A 20684-nucleotide genomic window follows, 5' to 3' on the forward strand; every position below is an offset into this window, starting at 1 on the left:
ATATAGAATTAAAACGAGGTGTACACAGGTAAAGAGCCTCAATAAATTACTGTACATCACGTTCTGCACAGAAAAATTCATAAAACTAAAAGGTAAAGAGTAAATCAATACTAAAGTGAACTTAACAACTGAGTAGCCTACTCTTTTACTGTACCTTGGCCAGTAGCATGGTAGTCTACTTCTTTCTCTCTTACCTTGGCCAGTAGCATGGTAGTCTACTTCTTTCTCTCTTACCTTGGCCAGTAGCATGGTAGTCTACTTCTTTCTCTCTTACCTTGGCCAGTAGCATGGTAGTCTACTTCTTTCTCTCTTACATTGACCAGTAGCATGGTAGTCTACTTCTTTCTCTCTTACCTCGGCCAGTAGCATGGTAGTCTACTTCTTTCTCTCTTACATTGACCAGTAGCATGGTAGTCTACTTCTTTCTCTCTTACCTCGGCCAGTAGCATGGTAGTCTACTTCTTTCTCTCTTACCTTGGCCAGTGGCATGGTAGTCTACTTCTTTCTCTCTTACCTTAGCCAGTAGCATGGTAGTCTTCTTCTTTCTCTCTTACATTGGCCAGTAGCATGGTAGTCTACTTCTTTCTCTCTTACCTCGGCCAGTAGCATGGTAGTCTACTTCTTTCTCTCTTACATTGATCAGTAGCATGGTAGCCTACTTCTTTCTCTCTTACCTTGGCCAGTGGCATGGTAGTCTACTTCTTTCTCTCTTACCTCGGCCAGTAGCATGGTAGTCTACTTCTTTCTCTCTTCCCTTGGCCAGTAGCATGGTAGTCTACTTCTTTCTCTCTTCCCTTGGCCAGTAGCATGGTAGTCTACTTCTTTCTCTCTTACCTCGGCCAGTGTCATGGTAGTCTACTTCTTTCTCTCTTATATTGGCAGTAGCATGGTAGTCTACTTCTTTCTCTCTTACATTGACCAGTAGCATGGTAGTCTACTTATTTCTCTCTTACCTTGGCCAGTAGCATGGTAGCCTACTTATTTCTCTCTTACCTTGGCCAGTAGCATGGTAGTCTACTTCTTTCTCTCTTACATTGACCAGTGGCATGGTAGTCTACTTCTTTCTCTCTTACCTTGGCCAGTAGCATGGTAGCCTACTTCTTTCTCTCTTACCTCGGCCAGTGGCATGCTAGTCTACTTATTTCTCTCTTACATTGGCCAGTAGCATGGTAGTCTACTTCTTTCTCTCTTATATTGGCAGTAGCATGGTATTCTACTTCTTTCTCTCTTACCTTGGCCAGTGGCATGGTAGTCTACTTCTTTCTCTCTTACCTTGGCCAGTAGCATGGTAGTCTACTTCTTTCTCTCTTACATTGACCAGTAGCATGCTAGTCTACTTCTTTCTCTCTTACATTGACCAGTGGCATGGTAGTCTACTTCTTTCTCTCTTACATTGACCAGTGTCATGGTAGTCTACTTCTTTCTCTCTTACATTGACCAGTGGCATGCTAGTCTACTTCTTTCTCTCTTACATTGACCAGTGTCATGGTAGCCTACTTCTTTCTCTCTTACATTGGCCAGTGGCATGGCAGTCTACTTATTTCTCTCTTACCTTGGCCAGTAGCATGGTAGTCTACTTCTTTCTCTCTTACCTTGGCCAGTAGCATGGTAGTCTACTTCTTTCTCTCTTACCTTAGACAGTAGCATGGTAGTCTACTTCTTTCTCTCTTACCTTGGCCAGTAGCATGGTAGTCTACTTCTTTCTCTCTTACCTTGGCCAGTAGCATGGTAGGCCACATAGTTCTGTATTACAGTGTTAAGTGTCTCATACAGGTTCACACTGACATCTTTTTTATATAATAATCCTTCCATCTTGGTTATTCTACCCAACCACCGAGGAGCCAGTTTAGTTGCCTTTAAGAACAACTAACTTTTCTAATATTTCTAGTGTTAACCGCCTCCTGTGCGGATGAAATATTATCCCTGCAAACGAGAACAGTCTCTCAAGCGGAGCTGAAGAGGGGAGGGTTCTGTTAAATCGAACAAGGAGCTTCATAAGTGAACTGTTTTTTGATTCGTGAAGAAAGTATTTTGAGTATTTTAAATACAAAATTACTCCACTCTAAAGTATTTTGTTACAAATTACGTTAGATTTTTTAACTGTCTGTTACAACCAACTTGTGGGCCATAACAAATAAGGGATTTGCACCAAATTTAAGTTCAGACTTTAATTCACACAAGTTACACATGGAATTAGACTATCCACATTGTGTTTTACGTTCAACACCAAATTATGTCACATTTCAGGTTGACTCAGAAAATCTCAATATTGTGAATTTTCATTTTACATTCAAGTCAGAGCGAAAGCTACCACTAAACAGTTAACTTTTGATCTCTTGCCTTTTTTTTTAAAGCCCCTCTGCTATCAGATATAGGTGACAGTATGAGACAAAAACAATATGCCAATGGGTAGTACACTTCATTTCATAAAACTACATTATTTGTCTTGTCATTCATTACAATTTGTGACGAATTTATCATCCAGGTCAAGGTACCATATGTATTTTTCAGCGAGCAAGCGAGTGAGAGAGAGAGAGAGCGAGAGTGAGTGAGAGAGAGAGAGAGAGAGTGAGAGAGAGAGAGAGAGAGGTATAGGGAGAGGAATTGAGGTGGTGGTGGAGCAAGCTAGAGAATTCTTTCTGATTGTTTCACAGTGGTTATGTTGTACAAATAAACAGATCCACACACCTTCACAAACCTGTGGAAGCTACCTGAATGAATGCAGTCCAAGACATCCTGCTGTGCTGCTCTCTCAGTGTCTGTCTTCGCTCGGTCTCACATACAAGTTCATGAAACACAACAATGTCACAACACGCTTTCTGCTGCTGTATATCTGATGCTGAGTGTCACATAAGCAGCCTTAAGCCTCCATATGCCTAGGATTGTGACAACGTGGCGGTGTTTGACTTGGAAAGAAGATTGGGCCGCACACCTTGTTATTTGGGGGTTACACCTCTACGTGTGATCCACACAGTAGCGGCCGTGGATTGTGTACCTACCTGTTGTATAACAGCTGATTGCGGCGCGTCATTACAAATGATGATTGAGAGGTGATATTTGTTCAGTCTATACATTGTTTTTCAGAAATGGTTGCATAGTATACTTTTAAGCAACCTGCAATTAGCATCCTGTTGATCATGTATGTTCATGCTCGCAGTTCGTATGTGCTTGCATTGCAAATGACGTTGTCAGCAAACGTTATGAAGCAACCTACACCAGATCCATGCCTCGTAGCTAAGTTGAAGCTAGCTGGCTAACCTTAGTTTGTCTTAGGGGCCATACATTGCTCTCTGCTAGTAGAAAGCAATCCTTACTTATACAATTTGGTTTGTACATTTACATAATTTATTGTTTGCTAAAATAAATATTGTTTTTCATGATACATATGGTAGTATCATGGATCACATTCACCAGTGAACTAATTTGAAAGCTAGTCAATTAAATTCACTCCGATAATATTTTGCCAACGATAACGACATCTTCAACCTGTGACTTGCCCAAACAGCTGTCCCCTAAACACACCACTGCAGTGAGCTGTAATGACGTCCTGTTACACTCAGCCCCACCATGTCGAGTTGCTGGTCCTGGCTCATCTCAACACCTGCTTCCCACCTAGACTGGACCGGTGTACGGAGGACAACATCTCCACAACCTTCACTCAGCTCTCCCCCACCTGGACAACAACAACCTCCATCTGAGAATACTGAGATTGCAATGCCATGCACACACATGGTTCTAATATCTTCATCAAGTTCACAAAAGACACAGCTAGTCATCAACAACAATGATAACCAGCATACAGCGCTGAGGTCCAGCACCTGGCGGCATGGTGCACTGACAACAACCGTAACACCGAGAAGACCAAGGAGCGCTTTGTGCACTTCAAAGGTGGCAAACGCACTCCCATCTGCATCACCAGCTGGAGGTTAAGTGTGTCCACATCTCCAAGGACTATTGGACCCTCAACACTGACCCTAGTCAAGAAGGCTCCCTAGCATTTATTTTTCTTGATGAGACTGAAGAAAGTCCCTCTGTCGACACAGATTGTAGTGAACTTCTACCGCTGCACCATAAGAGCATCCTCATCATATATACAGTATATAACATCCTATCTGAAAAATGCACTTTTTTGAGAATACAAAAAAAAAATGTTGTTTTCTTGCAGAATGATATTTGTTAAGGATACCCAATAAATAATACAAACCAAATAAAAATAAAGAGAAACATACACCAAGTGCAGATAGGAGGTTTCACCCCACTTTCCCTGGATCATTTTGCAGATAGGAGGTTTTGCACTTTGGCCATCGATATATACATTATATACTTTATTAGGCACACCAGTTTAATTGCTTGTTAACCCAAATAGCTAATCGAGGCAAACTTGTATTTGTGATGTTGGGCTATATAAAATAAACTGAATTAAATTGAATTAATCAGCCAATCACATGGCAGCAACTCATTGCATTTAGGTATCTAGACGTGGTGAAGATGACTTACTGAAGTTCAAACCGAGCATCATAATGGGGAAGAAAGGGGATTTAAGTGACTTAAACGTGGCATGGTTGTAGGTGCCAGGCGGGCTGGTCTAAGTATTTTAAAAACTGCTGATCTACTGAGATTTTCACGTGCAACCATCTCTCGGGTTTACAGAGAATGGTCCAAAAAAGAGAAAATATCTAGTGAGTGGCAGTTGTGTGGACGAAAATGCCTTGTTGATATCAGAGGTCAGAGGAAAATGGTGGTTCGAGACGGTAGAAAGACAACAGTAATACCATCTCTGAACAAACAACACGTGGAAGACCACACCGGGAACCACTCCTGTCAGCTAACAACAGGAAACTGAGGCTACAATTCGCACAGGCTCACCAAAATAGGACAATAGATTGGAAAAACGTTGCCTGGTCTGATGAGTCTCGATTTCAGCTGCGACATTCAGATGGCAGGGTCAGAATTTGGCGTCAACGACATGGATCCTTCCTGCCTTGTATCAACGGTTCAGGCTGGTGGTGGTGGTGTAATGGTGGTGTAATGATGGTGTAATGATGGGGGGATATTGATGCTATAATGTCGATATGGACCAAAATCTCCGAGGAATGTTTCCAACACCTTGTTGAATCTATGCTACGAATAATTAAGGCAGTTCTGAAGGCAAAAGAAGGTCCAACCCGGTACTAGAAAAGTGGCCGGTCAGTGTATATATATATATATATATATTATTGTCTCAGTACCTGTTGTGCAATGACAAGAAACTTGAATCTGATTCAATCTAATCTAATCTTAGGAGCGACTGTTTTTGTTTTACAGAACGTCTTTTGAAACAACAGGATTCCAATAGCATGACTGAAAACAATTGCTGATTTGTGGTGCTTTGTAAATGTTTGGGCTACACCCATGATGCTGTGCAGGACGCAGCAGACACTCTCAAGCAGCTTCATAATCTGATTTGGGTGGATGGTAAAACACTACTAATGGATCTATAATGAATTCAGGTACTTTCTATTCATGTTGAGTAACTTTCTATTGTTAAAGATGACTGATGGTGATAAGAAAACAAAAGACAAGAACTGTTAATCACTCAGACATCAGAACACACCTTGAATGGATTTAATCTTTTGCTGCTTGAGTCAAAATATGATAAAGCAAAGCCAATAAAACACTGCGAGTAGTATTTAGTAAAGCCTTTATTTATCTAAAGCCATGTGTTCCATAATTGGTCATAATGGTGGTCTATTATTCCCACAGGTCTAAATCAGATTTGGTAGTGGTGTATGTTTCCTAGTTGAACCTTGAATAATGTCAAAGCTGTATCCTTAAGCTCTTAGCCTGAAAAGAAATAACTTTTGCTTTCCTTCTCACTGGTCATTGCCACAAGTTGATACGCATGTTGGGTTTGAGTTGCAGTTTTAAGCAATGGTTACTCCCATTTATTAAGGTTCCTCTCAAATCGCTGAGGTTTTAAAGGGATAGTTCAACCAAATTACAAAACAACACTCTCTATTAGTGATGTGTCTCAATGCTGTTTTTGCTTAATGGTGTGTAGTTGAGATGGAAAATGAAGATCTCAGATGGGTGTGGTCCGTCGTAAGTAGGGGAACTGGTTCAGTTGTCATCATTTGACGTATGAGACTAGAGATAGCAAGCGGTCGTTTATGGGGACAAACAGGAAAACGAACAAACTGGAATTATTTTATTTCACTCACATACATACAGGCACGTACATGAAATCTGATCTCTGCATTTAACTCATCCTAAGCATTAGAATATGTGGGATGAAATACACAGGGATCAACTGTCTTGCTAAAAGACACTTCAACATGCAAAGCCAGGCTTGGAATCGCCAACCTTGTGATTTACGGACAAGCCGCTCTGACCCCGGAGCCACAGTCAGCACTGGTAGTAACTGTCTTTGTCCAAAGGTGGTTTTGAATATGAATATATATTGAATATGGATACAGAAAGTTATTAAACTGTATGATCATAGAACACATCATGTGGACCAAGTAAAAGCACCATGTTAATCTGACCGTAATTGTGGACGTGGATTGGGGGTGTAGGCTGTGTCCCATCACACCAGCATCTGTTTGCATGCTCTGTAACCTCGCCCTTCATATGTATATATCAGTGTTTTTAAGCGTAGTCAACCAGGGATAATGGCAGTACATGAGACAAGCATGAATCACCATGTCAAGCAATGGAATTGCCACTCCCTCACCTGCCACATTAAGACCTTGCCCCCTGCTATAAAGAGCTGGGCCTTCCTTCCATCTTCCTCACAGATCCTGTGGAGAAGGAAATGGCTACGGCTAACGAGTGGCTGCTATGGCTGGCCGTGTCTGCTGTCCTAGCTGCTTGGCACAGCGGTACATTTACTACTTTCTACTCGGCAGCCTAGCACATTTGACAAATGGGACTATTAGCAGTTCAAATGTTTATCCATGTGCTACAGCCTACAGCCTTTTTTCATGTAGTTTGAGATTTGATTATTGATTACTTGACAAATGACTTGACAATAACTTGTATTTCTTTCAACAGAGGCAAAGTCTGCTGTGAACGTGTTCCCCTCCATGTCGCAGAATCCTCAAAGAATAACAGGTGAGCTTGTTGGTTAGTAACTATAAACTGTTTCTTCATATCGGCAATGTGTGGGAATTCATCCATGTGAGTGCAGGCCTGTGTAAAGTACGGCCTCTGTTGTGGTGTCATGTCCTGTCTTTGTAGGCGTGAGTCCCATCCACAACGGCCAGGTTTGCAGTACGTGGGGCAACTTCCACTTCAAGACCTTTGATGGAGATGTTTTCCAAATGCACTCCACTTGCAACTACATCCTGACCTCTTCATGCCGGAGCGGCTACAAGGACTTCAACATCCAGTTAAGAAGACAGGATACTGGCGGCCATGACACCATCCAAAGCATCATTATGAAGCTGGAGGGTTCAGTGGTGGAGCTCTCTGCCGGCTCTGTGATCGTCGATGGCAAATCGTAAGTTTACTCTTTAAACTCTAAGCCTTTTCCACTCTGCTTGAATAATGCGTTGCTTCATGCTGTATATGGGTCATGTTTATTAATATCTCATAAAAACATTGAATGAATGATGAAATGATTAGTTACCATGGCAACTTTAGTATGTTACCATACATATCTAATGTTTTATGCTTTGTTTATGATGCTTAATGCAACTTGAACTTGAGAGCAGTAGTCATTAGAACGGCACGATCAGAACATAAAGACGTCAGCCACACACATATCATAAATCATTCATCTACTGACCCCGTCGGCTTAATGCTATCGTATGGGTAGATACCATTGATCATCTAGGAGCTAGAGCCAAAATAATGGCCAAAACAATGTGACCTCTATTTTTCTTTTTGCAGAGCCATCTTACCATTCAGTCAAGGAGGAGTGCTCATCGAGAAAACTCCCACCTACATCAAAATCAAAGCAAAGCTGGGATTAGTTGCTATCTGGAATGAGGAGGACTCTTTTCTGGTAGGATCTTGTCTGTGTGGAAAAACCTGTTATGATCGTTATTGTTTAATTAAAGGTACTGCCAAAGCTTTACATTAAAGTATTACAGAGTAATACTGATACACACTGAACAAAGTATAGTCATGCTTCGTAATCTAACAAGTGGCAAGTGGTACAGTAGCCTGGAGATCGAAATCAGAGTTAATTAAACAGACGACTTGGAGAATGCTACTAATGCTGCGCTGCAGATAGCTCCTGCTCAAGGTGATGCTTTTTGTCCTCACAGGTGGAACTAGACCTGAAGTACAAGAACCAAACATGTGGTCTTTGTGGAGACTTTAATGGGGTTCAGCTCTTCAACGAATTCTACAGTCATGGTACACTTTGACCCACTTTAACAAGTCAGCCAGTGGAGACGTGGCCACAAAGATGTTTATTTGATATATTATTCAAACAGGTGTGAAAATAGCCCCAGTGGATTTTGCTAACTTCTGGAAAATGGATGGTCCAACTGAAAGCTGCTCTGACTACACACTGGAATCAACTCAAAGCTGCAACGACATGGTGAGGATCCCTTGTTGTAGGGAATGTTCTACACAATACTACGTTGTTGTTCCACCGTGGACAGTCCCTGGTTTCTTAGAGGTTGGCTCTCATGCTTTGTGGTGTCAGTGAAGGCTGAATGCTTTCAGCAACCGTGTGCTACCGATGGCTTTTCCTCTGTGTTGGGTAGTAAAGTAACAGGAACAAGACGGACACATATATTTCGAACATAAAGTTTGTTTTGATACTCTTACCTTTAGTCTGAATACTACCATGTCCCCCTGTACAGTAAAACCCACTCATACTATTTGCACAACCTGTGCAAATAAGAGAAGCCTCATACAATAGTTGAAAAGCTGATTTAAAATGATCTAAAAGTATTTCTTAAACTAATTTTAATAGCTTGCAGCGTTACTGCTGCAAAAAACGGATGAGCCAATCAACAAAAAATAGCTCTTTGGCACCACTAGAGGTCTTAAAGTGGTCATTGCATATAGTTGGACTCAAAGCTAAGTGTACTAAGCTAGACAACAACGTTTGTGTGTCAGCAGAAGGGGTAAACAATCACCAGCCGCTACCTGGTCATACATTAGTTTTCAGTAGATCCACGAGTTGGCATTGGTAATATATGTGGACTTTGTTACACTTTTGACAGAATTGATGCAGATATGTTTCAGATGCTTCGCCTGCCTAATAGTACTGTCCTTTCCTTCGGCTCCTTTCCTGTCTGTCTGTAGAAACCTCTGTGTGAGCAGATCCTCACAGGGCCGGCCTTCAGCAGCTGTCACAAGCTGCTCGACGTGGCCGCCTTCACTTCTGCCTGTGTTGCGGACCTCTGCCACTGCGGCAATGCCACAGACGGACACGCAGACCCCTCCTGCCTGTGCAACACCGTGTCCGAGTTCTCCAGACAGTGTAGTCATGCTGGTGGAACACCTCAAAACTGGAGAACTAAGGAGCTCTGCTGTGAGTAGACTTATTAGACACGAAATATTGAATATCCCATTGGTAGGAGGGCTTGTCTGCCCTGTCTGCGCTTTTGGCCCAAAAAATGATTTCCAAAAATGACATTAGGATTAGAGAAATCCAAGAAAAGGCCAAATTAGAAGACCGCCTACAATAGTGAAGTTTGTGTGATTATATGCTCAGCATGAGAGTCAGAGACGTTACGTAAGTCAAGTGGTAAAAAACATCTTTGTATTCACAGGGAAGTCATGTCCCAACAAAATGGAGTACAAGGAGTGTGGGAGCCCTTGTGCTGATAGCTGCTCCAACCCAGAGGCCAGCCTCACCTGTGACAGCCACTGCATCGATGGATGCTTCTGCCCTCCAGGTACAGCAGTGACACACACACACACACACACACACACACACACACACACACACACACACACACACACACACACACACACACACACACACACACACACACACACAGACTGTGTTATCATACAGTGGTTCTTTGATCCCCTTCAGGCATGGTTCTGGATGATTTAAATGGAAAGGGTTGTGTCTCAATGAAGGCGTGCTCCTGCAGCTACAACAGCAAGATCTATGGACCTGGAGAGTCATACTCGAGTAACTGCAAAAAATGGTATGCTTTGTGTCAGTATATCTGCATGTTAGAGGACCATTACACGTTATGGAAATTGTGTTAGTTTTACAGAATAGTTACAGTAAGTTGTTTTAATTTAATTTGAGTATAAAGCCCAAAACGCACCACCTTGTTTTCAGATATAAATGAAAAAAAACTAACATAGATAATAGTAAACAACACAAAACAATCAACATAATAACACCATCAAGAACGCACATATGTTATTTCCCACAATCCCGAACCACACACACATTTGTTATGTTGTTAAATGTCATCTGCACAAAAGTAAAACATTGTTAGACAAAATAACATTATGTCTGTCAAACATTTTGTACTGAGATTATCTATGCACAAAAAAGGAAGATGAATACAAGAAAAAACAAGAACAAAAAATCATGGTGCTTTAAATTTAAAAGCCTGTGAAAGTCCCAGTGAAAGCACTCTAACTTCCATCGTAGGACTTTATAATAACTACACGCTATTTAGCATTAGTAAAGCATGAGTAAACACTTCATTTTCATCATTTATAAAGCATTGTTCCAACATGAACACTCATCAGTAACTCATCAGTATGCAATTCATAAACACATATAAATGCTTTATTCTTGATTAATAAGCTTGAATATTACGAATTTCATGATTGGGTTTTTATACTTTATAAATTATGGATTCCCCATTTGTAAATGAAGTGTTAAGGACTTATACATGATTAATAAGGTAATTTATAAAGTGTTAGTAAATGATATTTTTTTTAATTTAAATGTAATTTATTCATGCATTTATTTATACATATAATGATTTAGAGATGCACTTTATAAATGTGTTTAAATACTGCAATTCATGATTAATTCAGTAGTTACTACTCGTTAGTTAAGTATTAGTTAAGTATGTTCTGTGACCTCATCTAAAGTCAGGACTATCTATGCTTTACAAAGCCTTAATACATGTCATGATTAATTCAGGTAGTTACTACTCGTTAATTAACTACTAGTTAAATATGTTCTGTGACATCATCACATGCTTGACATCATCTATGCTTTACAAAGCATTAATAAGCAGAGCCTCAAGCTAACAGAAGTATCCGTTATCTTCTCAACAGAAAAGGGAAATAGACACAACACAAAGTGATTAAGAATGTCTACGTATACACTATGAAACATACTCAACACTCGTGCCACTGAGGGGCATCGCCCCAGCACCAACATATTAATGTTCTTTATCACTTTGTGTTGTGTCTATTTCCCTTTTCTGTTGAGAAGATACCGGATACTTCTGTTAGCTTGAGGCTCTGCTTATTAGTGCTTTGTAAAGCATAGATAGTCCTGACTTTAGATGAGGTCACAGAACATACTTCACTAATACTTAACTAACGAGTAGTAACTACCTGAATTAATCATGACATGTATTAATGCTTTGTAAAGCATAGATAGTCCTGACTTTAGATGAGGTCACAGAACATACTTAACTAATACTTAACTAACGAGTAGTAACTACCTGAATTAATCAGGAATTGCAGTATTAAAACATGTTCATAAAGTGCATATCTAAATCATTATATATAAATAAATGCTTGAATAAATGACATTTAAATATTTTATTTGATCATTTACTAACACTTTATCAATTATCTTATTCATCATCTATAAGTCCTTAATTCTTCATTTACAAATGGGGAATCCATAATTTATAAAGTATGAAACCCATATCATGAAATGCATAACAGTCAAGCTTATTAATCAAAAGAATGAAACATGTATAACTGTGTTTATGAATTGAATACTAATGAGTTACTGATGAGTGTTCATGTTGGAACAATGCTTTATAAATGATGAATTAAGTGTTTAGTTATTATAAAATGCTCCCTCTTTATCTTCTGTACTGTATTCCTTGTGAAGTGGAATATTTGAGCGGTGTAGAGTTTCAAGAGGGATTGAAAGCAAATCCTTCACATTCAATTGGACTGCTAAAAAGTGGGCGGGTTTAGAGTTCAGTATGATACAACTGTTAGATAGACTGTTAGACACACACACACACACACACACACACACACACACACACACACACACACACACACACACACACACACACACACACACACACACACACACACACACCTCCCTAGATTGTCCTCTGTTAGATCAGGAGGAGGACGGGGAAGAGATGAGAGGGAAACGTTCCAGATGTCTAACCTGCTCTGTGTCGCTGCATTTGATGAATTAGACCTCAGCTGCATTGTTGTGGAAATGAAAACATCTCATCGCTTCCTATCTCTCTCCATATAATAATAACAATAATAATAATAATAATAATAACTTGTTTTATATAGCTCCTTTAGGGCTTTTATATGACCTAGCTGGTCAGTCGCCCAGAAAGTCGCAAACCTACGTTATTACTGATAACTACATTTAAAGGATTACATGTGTTTCGCCATAATCAATAATGGGGAGTACAAGTTTATGACAATTAGTTTTCTCACCTGAAAGTAAAACAATTATTTGATCAAGATTTACTTTTTATAATAAGGCCTAAAAAAATTCCAAAATTAAAACGAGACCCATCAGTAAAACGAATAGCTAACTCAGCATATTGATTATATCTAGAACCAAACTGCATGTTTAATATGAGATTTAAAAAAACAAAAATCTGATTGCACAACGCCTTGAATTGGAGGTATATCATAATCAGATATGTATATAACAGTGGCATCTGCATATGAATGAACAAAACAGTTCGACCACATGAATACACTATACTGTGATATCAATGTGTGTCCAGTGCAGAGATACAGTAGCTACAATATCTTCAGCATGTTAGTTATGAACTGGTTATTAAGATGAACGTGTGTGTGGACAGTGTGTGTGAGAGTGGGCAGTGGGCGTGTACGCAGGAGAACTGTCCAGCAATGTGCTCCGTGGAGGGCGGGGCCCACATCAACACCTTCGATGGGAAAGACTACAGCTTCCATGGGGACTGCTCCTACGTCCTGGCTAAGGTAGTACACACACACACACACACACACACACACACACACACACACACACACACACACACACACACACACACACTGCCTCAACCTCAAAGTGTATCGCTTCCAAATTGATTAATTGACAGGTCTTCTAACTAAATTAAATATACATTATTATGTGTGGAAATGTGACAGTCCTACACAACACACAAACAAAACAAAAACAGGACAGGTACACTGTCACTTCTTCTTCTGGCATTCTAAACCTGCAGCTGCTGCTGTCTGCAGGTGTGGTGTTTCAGGTCAGCAGTCGCTGATAGTGTTGTGTTCGTATGTTCAGGACTGCAGTGGAGCCCAGTTTGTGGTGCAGGGACAGCTGGTGCAGTGTGGACTGACCGACAGTGAGACCTGCCTCAAGTCTGTTACCTTGGGCCTGTCTGGAGGCGCTCATGTAAGTATGACACACACAAAACAATATTGTTTTCACTTTGTTTGATTTGGAGAAAAAAAAACGAGAGCTTCTGTATTTCCAGAAGTTAATTCTTTACATTTATTAATGTTTCAATGACATAAAAAAAAAAGTTCCTTCCAAAGCTATTCATCATTATTTAGGAAGGAAATGAGGAAAACATTACCATAATAGTTTTGTTCTTCATATCTTCAAATCTTCAAATCATCATACAATCAAGTTGTAGATTGTTGAATTATGTTTTTCTTACATTTCTGTACGCAGTTTAAAATAATCTTGTAATCTTGGAACAGATTGAGTGAACCACAGATCAGTGATTATCAATCCCACGTTTAGGTTTTAATGAAAGGTTTTATCAAAGTGTATGCATTGTTGCATGGTAATGCAGTGCACATAGAATCAGAATAATAATACAAAAAAGATGTACCAGACTGTAAAGGTTCAATACTAACATCTGGTCTCCTTCTTGTGAAGGTGATCACCATCCACTCCAGTGGAAAGGTTTTTGTGAATGGCATCTACGCCCAGTTACCTTTCTCTGCTGGTAAGAGACCCTCCACTGTCTTCTCTCTGTCTGACATTACTATCCTACATAATCACAGGATACAGGATATTTAAGTTGAGCTGAATGATGGAGGACACACACACTTCATTTCGGTTCCTTTCAGGCTTCTCAGGTCCTGAATAATTCACTGAAAGGCCCAAACTATGGGATCTGATTTATTCTTTTATATATCGTTTTTGTTGTTTTCCTTCTATGAAGTGAAACACTACACAACACATTGTGGTTGGCGTCACTGTCCTCGCGTTATAGAAACCCTGTTGGCTTGTCGGTCCGGTCACACAGCTGTCCTGCTGGAGCCGGGAGATGCATCTGTTGAACGTAGTGAGGTGTGAGGCTGTGACGGCAGAGACCACCTGCAGAGCGCTGTGCCTCACTTCCTGGCAGCAGCACCTCAGCCCTGATTGTCAACATGAACATAGTCTTCAGTGGCTGTGGGAAACTAATGAGGACCGATGACCTGGTTGCTGTACTAGCACCCCCTACTGGAGGGAATGTGTTAGTGCCAGTATGTTTCTAATGTGATGGATTCCATTGCTCTGAAGAGAAGAAGTAGCTGGTGACATGTAAGGAAGAAACAAATCATACATGTTTTTCCTCTGGTCCAAATATATATTAGTATACATGAACGCTCTCTCCCAAATCCAAAAACTAGGATGCCAAAACTCAAATGTGTGATGTCATCAAGGTTAAAGTGTGAGAATGTATTGGTTAACAAACATCACCAGTTGCTTGTCTGTGGAGCAGCCCAGACTTTATACTTGATGAAATCACAAGTTGGAGTTTACGTCTCTGCTTTCTGGCTTTCATAGAGAATATCTCATGTTGGAATTCTTAATTTAGGCAGCGTTCTGCCTAATATGGAAAATAACAGCAACATTATGAGATAACATACATTTTAAAAACCTCAGCCTACAACCCGAACATTATCATTAGCATGAGCTCAGTCATATCCCACTTCATCAGCATACCTTTCCAATAAACATCCAGTTGCTGTTTCCACACAACCCCCCACCATCTTTACTGCAGCCCAGCGCGTTGCGTTGGCTTCTGGACAGGACGACAGCCTGCAGAACATGATCGATTTCAGGGTCAATATGCTTTAACTGAGAGCTGTTTCTGTCTCCTCCCTTTCACTCTTCTAACAAACTCCCCTCCTCACCCTTTCTCTTAACCCCAGCTGGGATCTCCGCCTTCAAAGCGTCCTCCTTCTACCTGCTGGTGCAGACGTCTGTTGGTGTTCTGCTGGAAGTGCAGCTCCAGCCGGTCATGCAGCTCCACGTCACAGTGAACAGTGAATACCAAGCCCAGACCTGTGGTATGTGGACTGAAATGACCTCAGAGAACTGCAACAGGGATGCTGTTATTGATCCCTGCGGTTGTTGCAAACAGTGAATATGTGAATACAAGTTGAGAAAAAAAGGGTTTGGTAAACAAACACAAGCAAGTGATCCAGAACTCAGGCATACATGTTGAAAGAAAGTCAGTGTTACAGTATAAACAGCATGAGCAATAGTGTCAACGTCTCCATCAGAGGAGGAACGTGGAAATACACTGACTGAGAAAATGTATTAAATGTCTACAATATACTATAAACATGAGTGTTAAAAGCTGGAAAGGACTGTGACATAAATACAAGTTAATGTCATACTGGTTGTCTTAATATCTTATTTAGTATTGTGTTGAACGTTCAATGCTACTCATGTCTATAAGGATTATAAACACACTCATATTCATATTCACAATAAAGTATATATTCATCCATTCCTTCATTCATAATGCTTTTTAACAGCAATCTTAACACATTCTAAAGCATGTTTTCATGACTACTAAGTTAAAGTATCTTAATAATTCACTATTAACTCAGACGTTTTTTGCAAGCATCATAGTGTACGATCATTTTTTCATAGCTGTAATGCATCATAATCACTGTTATAATGCATTATATTGTGATAATAAGTTACTCTAAGGGATCATTGTTTGCTTTAAGGAAAAACAGACTTCATAACAGTATAGACATTATAAAAGTATTTACAACGCATTATACAGTTTTTTGTTTTATGGTTTTTAAATATTTCATCGATGATTTGACGTAGTTAATAAAATAACGGCTTTTTTTTAAACTGAAAAACCCAAGTGGTCTACATTTAGACAATAGTTTCTCTAGGTCGCGATGAAGAGATAGTCGTGACCTTGACCTTGTAACCGAGGAGCGATTCCTCTCTTCTGTGAAGACTTCCCTCCACTTGGCCGCTGCGTGACTTTACCGTGACGTGTCTGCCTGCAGGTCTGTGTGGGAACTTCAACAGTAACCAAGCTGATGACTTCCTGAAGCTCAGTGGAGTTCCAGATGCCACAGCAACCGGTTTCGTCAACAGCTGGAAGACGCATGCTGCTTGCCCCGATGTGAAGAGCAACTTTGAGAACCCCTGCAGTCTTAGTGTGGACAACGGTAGGTCTGACTCAGGTCACTATCTGCTATCACTGTGGGTTCTCTGGATTGACTGATGTTGGGCTTTGTTTGTCAATGACAGAGAAATACGCCCAGCACTGGTGCTCCATGCTGAGTGACCCTGAAGGCGTGTTCGCCTCCTGCCACTCAGAGATCAGCCCTGACTCGCACAAAGAGGTGAGTGAGCTACAGCAACAGCGTTCCCTTTGAGGCCTCACACTGCACTGCTTTCTACATTTCTTTATTTTCTCCTATCACAGAACTGCATGTACGACAGCTGTAACTGTGAGAAGAGCGAGGACTGCATGTGTGCTGCGGTCTCCGCCTATGTGCATGCCTGTGCAGCTGCAGGAATCCAGATGAGCGGCTGGAGGAAGACCATCTGTGGTGAGTGCAGAGTCATCGTGAAACGGAAGAATAAAACCTGTGATGAGTAGTCTGCTGCGAGCACCGCCTCCTTTTTGAGTGTTCTGACATAGAAGCTCCCATGTGGTCAGGAACAGCTGTTTGCACCCTGTGATGCTACAGGGTCACAGAGTTTTAACTTATCTTTACCCACATTACTACAAGCTATGTAGAATTACTTTCCTTTTTAGACCTGTGTCATCATTTGGTGCTTTGAATTTATTTTAAACCAAGTGACACACAGTGACCTTTGGCCTTTCCAATTCAATTCAGTTTATTTTGTATAGCCCAGAATCACAAATTACACATCGAAGTTAAAACAAATTAAATTAGATTCATGAAAGAGAAAGAGACGAGCCGATCGCAGCTCTAACTACGGCTTCATCAATTTTTTCATCAATATCATGACTTTTTAGGGAAATAGAAATAGGCGGAACTAGAAGATGCAGCTCAATGTACTTAATGCATGCATATAAATATATTATCGTACCATTCACAGTTATATATAGCCAGGTATTTCATACAATTTCACATTTGCCCCATTGGATTGGATGATATTTTGTGCAGGACCAGTCATCAAACATTTCATACTGATCGTTTGATATGCATTTGGCATATAACAAGAGATGAATGAACAATTAACACAAGAACACAGGATTAAACTCAATTTAAATGTATTTTTCTTTTACTGGGTCTATAATTATTAAAAATACTTACCTTCACTCAATCAAAGCCAAACTTTGCACAGATACTCTTAACATATAGAGCTGTGTTATATATTAAATTAAAATATAGCAAATATAATTACGATAAGGAAATACAACTTCTAGTTATTATTTCTTTGCAAAATATATATATATTTTTCCTTTTCTGTTCACTATCATAAACCAACACATACTATATATGAACGTATTATCTATGTTCCCAAGGGGTTTCTGTATATTAAGCCTTTTTTAATTATTGAAATAGGCCTGGTGGAGGAGATAATCAGAATTTAGTATGGTTATATCAACAATTCGGATTTTCGGGAAACAGGGCTTGATGCCATGCGGGTAAACGGTCTCACATTGTTCACTGATTCTTCTGACCTCCTCAGGGAAATATGCCAGCTCCTGCCCCAGCAGCACGGTCTACTCCTACAACATCACGACCAGCAGCCACACCTGCCGCTGCCTCAGCAGCACAGACCCCAGCTGCCACGCCTCCTTCCCGCCCATCGACGGCTGCGTCTGCACAGAGGGAACCTTCCTGGACGACGCTGGGAGGTGCGTCCGGCCTCAGGAGTGTCCCTGTTATGACGACGGCTCCGCGGTGCCGGCCGGGCAGGTCGTCAACAAGGACGGGGTCATGTGGTATGTTCATGATACATCGCACGCATTGCAGGGATGTGTATGGAAGTCAGTAGGTTCAGTGCACTTTACAGCTGTTATCTCATTCTAAAGCCAAAGTTTTAAACCTTCTCTCCTTTTGTTTACAGTTGGATTAGAGATCTTAGAAGAACAAGTCAATATTTAATCTTTGTTTTATTTGGGATATACTGAAAATATGACAAATGTTTAAATTAAACAAAGCGTGCTGCAGGGATGTATCGTATGAATGAATGTTAATGTGTTTTCTTTTTTACATTACTCCACAAGCACCTGTAAGGAGGGCAAACTGCGCTGCATTGGAGAGCTTTCTATTCAACCATGTAAGTTACTCTACAGCTGATGAGTAGCAAGTCTTAAAGTACGTCCTGATTCATCATCTCAAATGGCTGGCCAGCTGTGACGGATCAAAAGCTTGAGCAGTTGTTGCCTGTCCTCGTTCATAATATTATAACAGAAGGCTACATATACACATTCAGTATCTAATACGTTCCATCGTCGTTTTTAATTAAGCTATAAAATGCATTATCTTGGATGTTGCATCAAATCAGGAGTGGTGAATGGCGATGTTAAAGTTAGTGGCCGAGATTCATTTTAAAAATAAATGATCCAATGTGTTTCCTCAGTGGCCTGTGCTCCTCCCATGGTGTTCTTCAACTGCTCCGCCAATGGTCCGGCTGCGAAGGGAACGGAGTGTGAGAAGAGCTGCAACATATTGGACACGGCCTGCGTGAGTCTGCACATACAGATTATTAGCTTATATCTATGATATATTTGGATAATCAGATTTTTGAGGTAAAGTGAAATATTTTCTCTGCTGGTGCATGGATGAAACATGTGGTGGTGGACCAGTGGTAAGAGGTAGTTAAAAAATAGAAATAGAAATAGAGACAACATACATACACATTACCCATCATTGCATTAGCTATTCCTTTCATTCAATTGTTTTTTAATAGTTTTTGTTTAATACGCTTACGTTTATGTAGAATATGGATATAATGTTGTTATAGATTACTATTTCAAACAAATACAACAGACAGATGGATTGCCTTTTTGAGGACATACCGTATATTGGAAATGACACCACTTTCAAATGAATGTACATTTTTCTTTGAACACAGTTGTCTCTTTGGTAATCTTGTCGGGGCCCGTTCCCTACACGGCCCCTCCCTCCCCACGGGCCCCGTGGAACCTGCTTACATTTCGCCCATGCTGTGGATTGTAAAGTTGATCTATTCTCCAGGTGACCACAGCGTGCGTGTCCGGCTGTATGTGTCCATCTGGGATGGTGTCTGATGGGAAAGGAGGCTGCATCAAGCCAGAGGCCTGTCCCTGTGTTCACAACGGTGTCTCCTACCAGCCTGGACAAACCACCAAGGTGGACTGCAACACCTGGTAGGTAGATCACAAGCAGCGTGGAATGCTGTCCAACATATGCAGCAGGTGCAGCATTACTTTGTAAAGAATGTAAACAGCAGCAACAAAAACAACCGTTTGCCCATCAAGTGCTGCTTGATCCTGGACCACGATGGAGCCAGGTCTCTGTAAAGATGGGGGCAATAGTCACTGGCATCACGTTTCTGAGTTCTCCTGAAGTCTTATTTCATCCATCTTATGTCCAGTCATTAGACAGGCAGGAGCATTCTGGGTAGTGGAGTAGCTTTAGGTCCTAACTGGACTAGCTTAGCTTCCATCTCAGATCTCCTCGGTGGTGTTTGGTCCAGCAGGTCTGGCTGTGGGTGGGGATCGTCTCCAGGCGTGTCTTTTATTATCAGCCTGATGCTATGTACTGTGTATCTGTTTACAGCACTTGTAAAGACATGATGTGGCAGTGCACTACCAACCAGTGTGACGCGACCTGCTCGGTCTATGGAGCTGGACACTACATGACTTTTGATCAGAAGCGCTTCACCTTTGACGGCAGTTGCGAATACATTCTCACTCAGGTATGAACGCACACAAATGTGAGAAACTTCCTCCATCATTTTTGACACATGCATACTCCTGCTTGATGCTGGTATACAGTAGTTATTTGGCTTGTAATATGTAGTGAATCATGTCATACATTAGAAGCCAATCCATGGTTCAGGACAAGAGCAGAGGTTTCATTAAACATTGGGGGAAGCGGGGTGGACCAAGAGATGTTCAACACTTTATTTCCTGCATTCTGGTAACTTGTTCTGCACTAATTTATGGTAGAAAAGTCTTTATATGTGTGGAAGCAATAACAAAATGCAGGTGCCAGGCGACGATTCCAAATATAAAAGTGTCATAGAATATAATGCAGTAAGGTTGTCAGGCAATCTGTATCTCTTTTACATGTTTATTCTCCTGTCGATCAACTTTTCTCATTTAAGA

At 40.8% G+C, this 20684-nt stretch overlaps 1 protein-coding gene across 1 annotated transcript in view; it reads left to right on the top strand.

The window, feature by feature from the left end:
- Nucleotides 1–6793: 6793 nt before the first annotated feature.
- The window catches only part of LOC306735845 (mucin-2-like), a gene marked incomplete at both ends in the record, with an annotated part of 39122 nt that continues 25231 nt past the window's right edge, over nucleotides 6794–20684 (top strand). The window contains 21 exons of the mRNA XM_079217405.1: nucleotides 6794–6860; nucleotides 7033–7092; nucleotides 7219–7480; nucleotides 7873–7987; nucleotides 8253–8343; nucleotides 8424–8530; nucleotides 9247–9475; nucleotides 9717–9842; nucleotides 9986–10103; nucleotides 12960–13098; nucleotides 13412–13522; nucleotides 14015–14084; nucleotides 15283–15420; nucleotides 16390–16554; nucleotides 16637–16731; nucleotides 16815–16941; nucleotides 18056–18311; nucleotides 18597–18649; nucleotides 18953–19056; nucleotides 19570–19721; nucleotides 20134–20272. Of these exons, the coding sequence (XP_079073531.1) occupies nucleotides 6794–6860; nucleotides 7033–7092; nucleotides 7219–7480; nucleotides 7873–7987; nucleotides 8253–8343; nucleotides 8424–8530; nucleotides 9247–9475; nucleotides 9717–9842; nucleotides 9986–10103; nucleotides 12960–13098; nucleotides 13412–13522; nucleotides 14015–14084; nucleotides 15283–15420; nucleotides 16390–16554; nucleotides 16637–16731; nucleotides 16815–16941; nucleotides 18056–18311; nucleotides 18597–18649; nucleotides 18953–19056; nucleotides 19570–19721; nucleotides 20134–20272 (2724 nt within the window). The remainder of the gene's footprint in view (nucleotides 6861–7032; nucleotides 7093–7218; nucleotides 7481–7872; nucleotides 7988–8252; nucleotides 8344–8423; nucleotides 8531–9246; nucleotides 9476–9716; nucleotides 9843–9985; nucleotides 10104–12959; nucleotides 13099–13411; nucleotides 13523–14014; nucleotides 14085–15282; nucleotides 15421–16389; nucleotides 16555–16636; nucleotides 16732–16814; nucleotides 16942–18055; nucleotides 18312–18596; nucleotides 18650–18952; nucleotides 19057–19569; nucleotides 19722–20133; nucleotides 20273–20684) is intronic.

The sequence above is a fragment of the Taurulus bubalis genome, assembly GCF_910589615.1.
Source record: "Taurulus bubalis genome assembly, chromosome: 4".
Lineage (NCBI taxonomy): Eukaryota > Metazoa > Chordata > Actinopteri > Perciformes > Cottidae > Taurulus > Taurulus bubalis.